The sequence below is a fragment of the Poecilia formosa genome, unplaced genomic scaffold (assembly GCF_000485575.1).
Source record: "Poecilia formosa unplaced genomic scaffold, Poecilia_formosa-5.1.2 Scaffold13, whole genome shotgun sequence".
NCBI lineage: Eukaryota > Metazoa > Chordata > Actinopteri > Cyprinodontiformes > Poeciliidae > Poecilia > Poecilia formosa.
Window position 1 is genome coordinate 3,453,636 of NW_006799952.1, and position 10,499 is coordinate 3,464,134.

The 10,499-nt window shown below is 36.7% G+C and overlaps 1 protein-coding gene across 7 annotated transcripts in view; it reads right to left on the reverse strand.

Annotated features, from left to right (window-relative positions):
* Positions 1-2,776: 2,776 nt before the first annotated feature.
* pclob (piccolo presynaptic cytomatrix protein b) overlaps positions 2,777-10,499 on the reverse strand; it is a 59,802-nt gene continuing 52,079 nt past the window's right edge. For all 7 annotated transcript variants that reach the window (XM_016668159.1, XM_016668158.1, XM_016668156.1 and 4 more), the window contains 7 exons: positions 9,416-9,722; positions 9,066-9,260; positions 6,092-6,233; positions 5,927-5,985; positions 5,225-5,362; positions 4,338-4,483; positions 2,777-4,149 (listed from right to left, as the gene is read on the reverse strand). In XM_016668159.1, the coding sequence (XP_016523645.1) occupies positions 4,006-4,149; positions 4,338-4,483; positions 5,225-5,362; positions 5,927-5,985; positions 6,092-6,233; positions 9,066-9,260; positions 9,416-9,722 (1,131 nt within the window). In that variant the 3' untranslated portion in view covers positions 2,777-4,005. The remainder of the gene's footprint in view (positions 4,150-4,337; positions 4,484-5,224; positions 5,363-5,926; positions 5,986-6,091; positions 6,234-9,065; positions 9,261-9,415; positions 9,723-10,499) is intronic.

Here is a 10,499-nt window from a genome sequence, read left to right on the forward strand (position 1 = left end):
TATCTGGACCAATGTTATTGTTTAGATTTAATTTTACCATAACTGACAGCAACTATCATATACCTGTACTTTTTAAAGTTTTATCCACTAGTGGCATATTCCAGTTTGGTGAATTTGTTTTTTTTTGTATTTAAAAGTTTCACTTCTTAAATAGCAATAAAAAGTGGAATCTCCACAAAAAATATAACATATTGAAAGGGTATAGTCAAATTTAAGAAGTTGCTGCAAATCTGTCTTTTATGTTGTTGTAAAAACAGTACTTAATGTGAGCTCCTATCTGTAAAGAAAAAAGATTTTTCGGTATGTGGAACAGCATGCATAATGTCTGATTATACAAGTTTTCCCCTTGTGATAGACAGTAGTTTAAAATAAAACAGAATAAAAAAGTCAAACATTGGATTTGCAATATAGCTCTTAATATTTATTCTTTTGACTCAAGGGAAATGTTTTTTTGTTTTTTTTACAGCACAATTTGCATATCTCAACACACCCCGTGTACAACCACAAAACCATAACATTATATGCTTTGTTTTTACACTGAGTGAAAAACAAGACAATTTTACAAGCATATCTCTTTACACTCAGCATACAGATAAATCTATACATATTTTCTCTCTTTTGAAACATAATCTGTGGTCAAAATATACAGACAAACCATCAACAAAACATGCAACATCCAAAACTAAAAGTTCCAGACAACTACTTAAGTTGAACAGATTTTTTTTTTTTCTTTTTACCACCTTGTAAGTTGTTTTTGCAGGTTCAAGGACATAATCTCATTAATAATCATCAGTGGACAGCCCGTTTTGATGAAATCTCAACTCCCCTTATAGGACTCGACACCCACTGCTGTACAATTACAAGTGTTCTGTGATTTAGAATTGCTTTGTTTTTTTTTTTTAACACTCACATGCTCAAACCGCAGACATATAAACATTCAGTCATTGTAGAAAATAAACACTTTATGTACACATGTCAAACAACTTGAGCACATTCACACCCCTCAAGACAACAACAAATGAATGGGTTCACAATTACAGGCAACGGTTGATCTTAACAAACAGTATTTAGAATGAAGTCTAATGAAACACAAGAGGTTTGACAGCCATGACTGGGCAATAAGATGAGATCTTATATACTGCACTGTGTACACAGACTGCTCAGTACACTATGAGGATGGAGTAGTTGATTTCACTGGAGATTGTGCATCCCTTTTGGGAAACCTCTACATGTTTATATGTTTATCTTTTGCCACATAGATACAAAATGTACACAACAATAGTTCCTGCCACCACATACACTGTGACTCATTTAATTGTTAGTGCAGAGACACAAACCATGTAATTCGGAATGTCCCGACAATTAAAACGAGACAAAAAAACAAAAAACAAACAAACATTGTAATAAAGTGCACAAGCTCCATGTAGATGTTAACTGTAGTTAGCATCGATATATACTAAAATAAGTACAAAATAAAGATATTTAGTATTTTTCTCTCACCAAATGTACAAATCATAGTTACTTTTCTACAAGACATTTATAGACGATATGTTCACAGAATTTAACACAAATGCATTCAAATACATGTTGCATAGAATTACCTTAAAAGAACTAATGGTTCTTGGAAAAAATGTAACAAAAAAAAAAAAAGAAAATACAAAAATCAGTAATTATAGAAATATATTTAAAGGGGCGGTATTATGTATTTTTCAGGCACGTAGTGCCATTTTATAGCACAATCAAGTAACTATGTTACAGTCAGTGGTGAAAATGCTGTATATATCAAAAATAAGAATTTTGACTTTTCAATTTGACGCCTCGCAATTGGTCATTGTGTCTTCTGGTACTCTTTCCAACACTCCACCTTCAGCATGTCAACTTAACAATGCTCTTCCATGATGCTGTTTTCATCATCATGGAAGCCAAGCAGTCTTAGGAGCGCTGGGTTGAGAAATAGTTTGTATGATGAGCTCAGCAGATGTGCAGTTCTGCCAAGGGTTTTCTAATTGCTGCTGCTGCTAGTCTGGTGGAGCAGAGTTGCAAAGGTGCGTGGGTTCAGGGGTCTTTCATCATGCTGCTAACACCATAATGTGGTTGCAGCTTCAAGGTGGAGCTTTGGGTAAATAAGCGACATTTTGTATGAGCAAGTATATAGTTACCCCCGAATGGCTGCCACGGTACATTCAAGGATTTCTCAAACATGCGTGAAAGAATCAAAGCAACACTCCAAGGATGTTTTGATGAGGGAATAACATAACATTATATAAAACTAAAAAATTATTTTACATAATACCCCCCCTTTAATACATATAAAGGAAATAAGTAGTGGATGGCACAACAAATATTTTACCATTTTGAGTATGGTATCTTCTGCACTATACCTTAGTGTATGAGTGACATCTTGACATCTTGCTCTTTGTGTGTTTCTTGGTGGAAAGTTGTATCAGCCCTGCTTTACAATTAAACACACTGACAGTACTTCTCTTTTAATTTTTTTCTCACATTGTTTTCTTTATCTTCTTTTCTGATTTTATTGATGCGGTTGCAAAATATTAAAATATGAACAAGAACGTACATACATGGGTCCCCTGCATACACATGAGTACTGAGACTTGGCTCTACGTGTTCCTCTGACCCTGATCATGCCTGAGAAAATAATCTGATCACAGGCAGTGAAAGATGCTGGTCCACTGTGTTTAACAGGAGTCACTGAGACAAAACGTTTTTTGTGTGTTTTATAGCCAGAGACACAGAGGAGTATTTGACATTTTTTTTGTATCTACATTTTGAAATTATTTCCAGATAAAGCTAAAAGAGAAGGGCTTTGCTAACACACAGACACACAGAGAGCTTTTAGATTTACATGTGGTTTTGACACATTTTCGATAATTTACATGTCCATAGCAACAGTGATAACATGAAGAGACCTACGTAGAGGAAAGAAAACTGCAGCAAACTAAGAGTAAAATGTTGCACAAATGACACAGATGTGTAAACATCTGTCATTCTGAACAGTTGTAACATTTGTTACATTCAACACAGCATGTGCAAGATGCTATTCTTTCTTATAGCCCCCCCCCTAAATATGATGCTTGTGGTATAGTAATTTATCCGTTGATGTTGACTTGACCCATGATTGGAGGCCTGTTCAACACAGAGGTGCATCAGTGTGACAATATGGCCTACCTTGAGCTCACAAAGGTCCATATTCACCTAAATGTTATGAGGACTGCTTTTACATTAGATTACTGGATTGTCAGTGCACCACCCACTGCCTCAACCGAGAACTTTTCTTGATATTGTCTGATAATATAATCTGACAACAAGAGAATAACTCTTATACTCTGTGTTGCATTTAGTTATATTCTGTATATGCTAATTTTAAGGTTTTAATATATATCACACTGTACAATTCTTTGATATGCTCTGTGGTCTGCATGTGGGATAACAGAAATGTTAGAAGTGCTGTACAATTAATCTTTATCCCACAGCAAAAGTTCAACAGTCTCATATTTTTTTTCCGACATAGATTAGAAGTTCTGTCATTAAAAAATAATTATGCGTCCCACACCACTGATGTCTGTAAAGTTTCATAACAATTACATACTTTTTTTTTTTAAATTAATTTAAATTTTCAAACTTTTTCTTAAGTTAGTTGGTGAAGTCCTCTCGTGCAATATCAAAATTATTATTATGGATCACACAGCTGAACTATGTTATCAAAAACATAACTGTCTTTAAGCCATATTGCAGGGAAATATCAATCAGTAACTGCCTTTGCTTGTTTGCATCCAAGCAAAGTCTAAAGAAAACTGATATTAGAAGAGGGAAACGTGCGCTGGCAGTGTTGGACTGACAAGACATGCAATGTTATCGTCACATAGTTCCCTTCATCTAAAGATCTATAAACTCATTACATCATTTATTTAATGTTTCTGTTATCGTACTCTTTTGCCTTCTTCCTTCCTTTTTGCTTGTTATTTCTTTCAAACTACTGTTTTGCACTCAAGGGTTGGTCAGGTTAGAGCTGACGAACAGTTTGTGCCAGCTGACCACTCTCTTCCTCATGTCCACCTTATCAAGCCAGATGTAGGCTTCTCCTATCAGAGTCTTCTTCACAAACTTCCCACCGTTGGACACCAAGAAAAGCTGAAAGTACATTAAAAATAAAACACATTTCTCATCTTATTGGGCACAATAAAGTTGCATGTGTTTGATTGTATATTAAACTGGACATAGCATGTTGTAGGCAAAAACGTCAACTTAAACTGTGCGCAAAAATTTAAAAGATTTTTCTTCACATGCCATTTTCAGGATTCACAGTTTGTCCTTGCTACCTGTATTGAATGTCCCGTTGGGTTGAGGGGAAATCTGAAGGTCTCATTAAAGGAAGGCTCTCGGTCATGTCGACAAACTTTGGTCTTTTTCTTGATGATCCTTTTCTGAGTGGCTACATTCACCACATACAACTTGACATATAGGTCTGGAGGGAGGTTTAAAATAAATGTTAATACAATATAAATAAGCGTGAATTCAACTCAACCTTAAAAGAACATCACATAATATGGCATGCAAAATGGAAGACAATGTCACTAAATGTAGCATAATTCAACACTGAAATGTAATGCAGCGTAGCACAGCAAAACACACTTATAAAGTCATAGATACTTAACGTGCCTTGCAAAATCATTCCTGCCTTTTCAACTTTTCAGATTTTGTCAAGTTAGGAGACAAATTTGATTGGGATTTTATGCGATTAATCAACACAAAGCAGTGCATAACTGTGATGTGAAAGGAACACAAAATGTATTTTCAAAGTCTTGCTCAACTGAAAATGTGAACTGCACAATGCACTGAATACATTGCATTATTTTCTTTCTTTTTCTTTTCTTTTTTTTTTTTTGGAGGCTCTGTTTTCTAGAAACTAAAACGTCTGCCCAACTGTCTTTACAAAATAGTTTGAGATCAGAGTGATTGAACTAAGAGCTTCTGTACTGATTGGTTTTTAAGTGTTCCCACAGATTTTCCATTGGTCCAAACTTGAACATCCTCATAGAAAATAATTTGTGGATGGAGGACAAAACAAAATGTGAAAAAGGCATTAATATTTTTACAAGGCATTATACATACACCCCTATGTAATCACATAAACATACAGGTACATACTTGCATTATTTTAGATGGCAAAAATAAAATAAAATATATATACATATATTTTTCCAACCTGGCAGATGATCTGGGCTTTTGAACTTATAAGTGATATTTCTGCATTGAAGGATTTCTAGGACCAGCTGGTCTCCCTCCGTCTTCACCTCCTTCTTAAGAGCAACCTTAATTTCCCCAATTACTTGAGTTTTACCACCTGACAATAAAAGAAAAATAAATGTTTGCAATTTGCGCATTTTGATACCTTCATTTACTACCTGAAAGCAGGTTGATACAATTGGAATTCCAGAGACAGAATTTTGTTTACACATTTTAATATCAGATTTTAGTTTTGGTCTGGCTTTAGAAAACATGATAAATGGAATTTAGAGACATGAGCTTGCCAGACTCCATCGTAATGACTTCTTGACCCTCATCTGTGTAACAATAACCAGCTTACAGCCTTACATGACCCTAGGCTTTTGTTACAAGAGGAAACTGGAGATGGGGGAGGGGACTATTGTGACATATGAGCTACATGAAGAGTAGATATAGTTATGATAATGGACAGGATAGTGTGACATCCACTCCCCTTCCACTATTTCAAGACATGCATTTAGTCATTATGTAGAATTAATGCAGTAAACAAACAATGACCACTTAACAGAACATGTTACCAAAACACTGTTCAAAAGGGTTTAATAAGACTTTGAAAGTGGTCATATAAAATTACCCAGCAGGGGGAGACCTACAACCAAAAAATTTAAAAAAATAAGCTTGCCTTCATTTTCTGGAGTGATTTGTTGGTTTTTGTCGGTACCGTTAGGAATAGTCTTACCACTGCAGAGAAAGAACACAATTGTACCCAAAAGCAGCATTTGTTAGGCTGTGAAAATTATTGCTGGATGCATAGAATGCTAAAAATACAATACAAAAAAGATCTTACATCCGTGGGACTTGAAAAATGGCACTGTCCACTCCAATGCCCACCCCTTCATCCCCATCCATACCACCGTAGGCATCTCCAACAAGGCTTGGGGCAGACAGCACCACTGACCCTGAGACGTCACCTAGTCGGTGTCCCGGTCCTGTGAGTGACAAAATACAATGTGACAATGAGATTCAACCCATCAGTCTATCCAATAGTCAGTCAGTGGATTTGTTTGTCACTCTGCCTGTATATCTACACAAAGCTTCACATTTGCAAGCATGTCAGAAAGATGAAACACCACATGTAATACCATAACCACTAACTTACACTCCCCATCTTTACGCTGAAGAGCAGTTTAAATGACTGGATTAAGTGAGGCCAGTTTACAGAAAGCAAATACAATTGTGTTGAAAATAATAGCAGTGTGTTTAAAAATGAGTATACCTCAAAATTGCATGTTTTTTTTTTTCCAAATATACAGATTAATAATGATCACAACACAAGCTATTACAAACTAAAATATGAAAAAAGCTATCAAATTTGTAATCACCTTACAGAAAGAGAACAGCACTGAATAATGGGTTGTTACAGAAGTTAGCAGTGTCTCAGTCTTTACAATCTTTTAACCTTTTCTGTGCAAAGTGAAAAAGTTAAAGATTTAGATTTCCTGTGACTCGCTGAACTAATATGTGGTCATGTGTTTACTGGCCTGTGAATCTGGGAGCTAAGTTGTCGTGGACTCTGGCATTGGTAGGGTATCCTATGGCAAACTGGCCACTGGGATGTTGAATGTCATTTCACTCACAGTAAAGAAACTAGAACTGGACTTTGAAGTTGAGTGTTGCCAACTAGAGTTGGAGACACCTCCACATGCGGTTTCAGCTCTGAAACCTGAGAAGGACTTGAGTTTTTCCTACTCCGAAATTAAACAGGAAGAGGTGAGTCGGGGAGCTGTGTGAGGAAACAGAAAGGATTGTTCTCTATTGGAGGAGGCTTCAGTCTTTACCTTAAGCAGATAAAGTTAATTATCTTGGTGTCTTGCTCCTGAGAGACGGTAAGAAGGAGCAGTGGCTGGATAGCTCTGGTCTGTTGTGGTGTAGAAGGAGCCATAAAGCGAAGCTCTTGATTTACTCATCCATCTACTTCAGACTTTCTCGGCTGGAATTAGCTTCCTCTGTGGAGTGACTTGTCTCTACCTGACACATAGGATGAGGAGCTCTGTCATCCAGGCGGGCGCTGAGACTAAATGCACTGCTTCCTTACATTGAAAGGAGTCATTTGAGGTGGTTCAGGCATCTAAACAGGAAGTGTCCTTAACATATCTGTTAGGTAGCAAGAGAAATTAATGTTCCACCTAGAGGAGACAGCAGGTCAGAGCCAGATTGCACTGGAGGGACTATACATATATATTACTTCTGACCTAAGATCACACTGTGATCCCCCAGTATAAGGGATCTGGCTAAGCCTGTTGCCTACACATGTTTATTTCACTATAATTCAGTTACACAGGATGAGCAGTGTCACTGTAATGAGTGCTGGGCCTGTTGTTTTTCTACTGTGCTACTACATCCACATGTAAACTATTTTCAATGTAGAAACATAATTTATTTTAAAACTTACGTGGTTAGTGATATTGACCTGCTATTATTTTGAACACATGTATTGTCACCAAAACAAAGCAGATAAATCTTAATCTGAAAGCAAATTTTAATGGTCGTTAAAAGATTATTTTTAAAACTAGTGCGTCATTCCCATAGTTTGAGTTTTTGGTAAATATATTTTACTTCTCCCCATTTTAGTTTTACTTTAACAGATTTACTTTATGACTTTATGGTTGGTTATGTTTATCAGAGTATTTAGACAGTACATTTATTTCATGTTGCCTCACCTTCCCTCGATAGTTCAGCTGCTCTCATGGGTTAGCCGAAAGCTTTACTCTCACTGGCCGGTGAGTGTAGAGTGAGACTCCAGACGGCTTTTGAAACCTCTCGGTGTTTCTTGGTATGACTTGGGTCAGTCTCACATTTGTGTCCCGTTTGTTTAAAGTGCGGGAATAGGATAGGACTGGATGGGGTTGGAAGATGGTGTTCCATTCGTGCGTGTGTGTTTGTGTGCGTGTCTTTTGTGATTTCTTTTTTTTTTTTTTCTTTTTTTTCTGGGGTTCATTCATGTCAGACATGCACATATAGAGCAGTATTGTGACACAACAAAGTATTTAGTAGCCACAAAAGAGTTGCAAGGGAGTCTGTAGCTGCATGCTTAAAAAGCTTCAAAAATAGGCAGACTTATCTTAGAAAGGAATTGAAGTTTAGGTTGAGTTCAGGAAATCCCACAGATTAAAAACATTGAGTTCATTATAGAAGTAGTTTTACTTACTTTAAGATATGAAAAAAAAAAGAAATGTTAGGGGATGCCATCCCAATTTGGTTTCTACATTCAGAATATCTCCAAACAAGTGTGGTAATGAGAAACCATAATCTTGGGATTAACACATGCACACTACTTCCAAAAACAGAGTAGTTAGGGGGGAGGTATTCTTTGAGATAATTTGAGGCCCATATTACAATTAAATGTGTCTTTACTGCAATGTGTCCTCTGTAATCAATTGTGATCTTGTAAGTGACTTTTTTACATTATTCTAAAAATTACTATCAAAATATAAGGTGTCCTATCTGTCTTGTTTTTGATATTAATGTTGTACTTAATTTTTCTGCTTTAAAATAGCTCCTGATTTTGTTTATTTTCATAGTATATTAGTTACTTTTAAAAGATTTATTTTCTGACAGAAATTCATTTTTGACTACCATCGTCAATCAAACAATTTGTGCCCAGAAAGAAAATATGACCCAAGCAGAGTCCAAAGGTAAATGTTAAGGAGGTTAATGCAGAACAATTCAGGTTTAATTAAACAGTCCCAACAGAACTTGCATGCATGGATAAAAAGGAAGCATGTCATGGGAGTTGTGTCATGGGGAAGGGAAGGATTTACTTGGTTGCAGACGGGACTGCTGCACGGCAGCCTCTGCGGCAGCAATGGCTATCCCAGCATCCTCAAGGTGGGCTTGAGTGACACTACTCTTGCTTTGACTTCGGGATGGGCCATGCGAGCGCAGTTGGCCATCAGAGGAAGACTTGGAGCTGCCTGGGCTGCTGTGGGACTTTTCCAAAGGTAACATTTGCATGTCTGGAGGATGAAAATTTTACTTTGGCAGATCTGCTTGTACTATGCCACCGTTTTTAAACCAAATAAAGTCTAATCAAGGCAGTGATACATATTTCAGTGTCTTATGCAAATCATTTAGATATTTAAAATGCATATGTGAAATTGATGTATTTTACCTTTGGCTGGGTCAGGGAAGATTCCATGGCTTCTGCTCTTGATCACAGAGTTCTTAGGTGAATCATGACTCAGATCTCCCTGTCCTGGTCCTTGACTTTGTCCCATTCCATGTCCCTGTCCAGATCCTGACATATGACCCTGACCTGTGAAATGTCCCTGACCATGACCCTGTGCTGACCCAGACCCTGGTGGAGCTTGGGAAGCATGGTGACTTCTGCTCTGTTCGATGCTTTCACTCTGCTCTTTCAAAGGCAGCCAGCGGGGAGTGTTGTCCAGTTGAGCTGTGTTTGACAAGTCAATCAGAACCTGAAACGCAGTCAAGTCCACACACAATATTACAATTAAAAAGAACAGATAGACATGTACACTAGATGCCAAAATAATACTACAACACAGTTCTTTGTGAAATATGCATACCTAAATCTTTTCGTATTTTCCCGTAAACGTCAATGTTTTCATTGGGGTGTTATTTGACAGATCAACACAAAATGGCACATCATTGTGAAATTAAAGGAACATGGCACATGGCTTCCAAAATGTAAAGGCATTTTTCTTGTCCCCATTTTACAACATCTGGAGACATTAAAAAAATGAGGAAAAAAAATGTCCACATTTCTCATTTCTGGATAATGGATTCAGTGCTCAGTGAGATGTCCTAACTTTGGATTTTGTTTTATTACTTAATCCCTTAGCTTTCCCCTACTCTCTCTGGTGTGTTTTGATCTACAGTACGTGATCCTGTCTGCTCCCTAATGTTTTCTGACAATTTCCTTGTGGAGGAATTTTTGTGCCATAATCAAAGAGCACACATTTCCAGTCCAAAAGCAAGATTTCATGTCTTTTGTTGTCAAAATTTTTAATACTTTTGCTTACATTTTTATTTTGAAAGGAGGACTTCATGTCTCTCTTCTCAAGAATTGTATTGCTTGTACTTAAAACTTCTCCTTTCTCCTTGCACTCAGACTTAGTCTCTGCTTGGAACAAATCTTCACTATCTATCTATCTATCTATCTATCTATCTATCTATCTATCTATCTATCTATCTATCTATCTATCTATCTATCTATCTATCTATCTATCTAT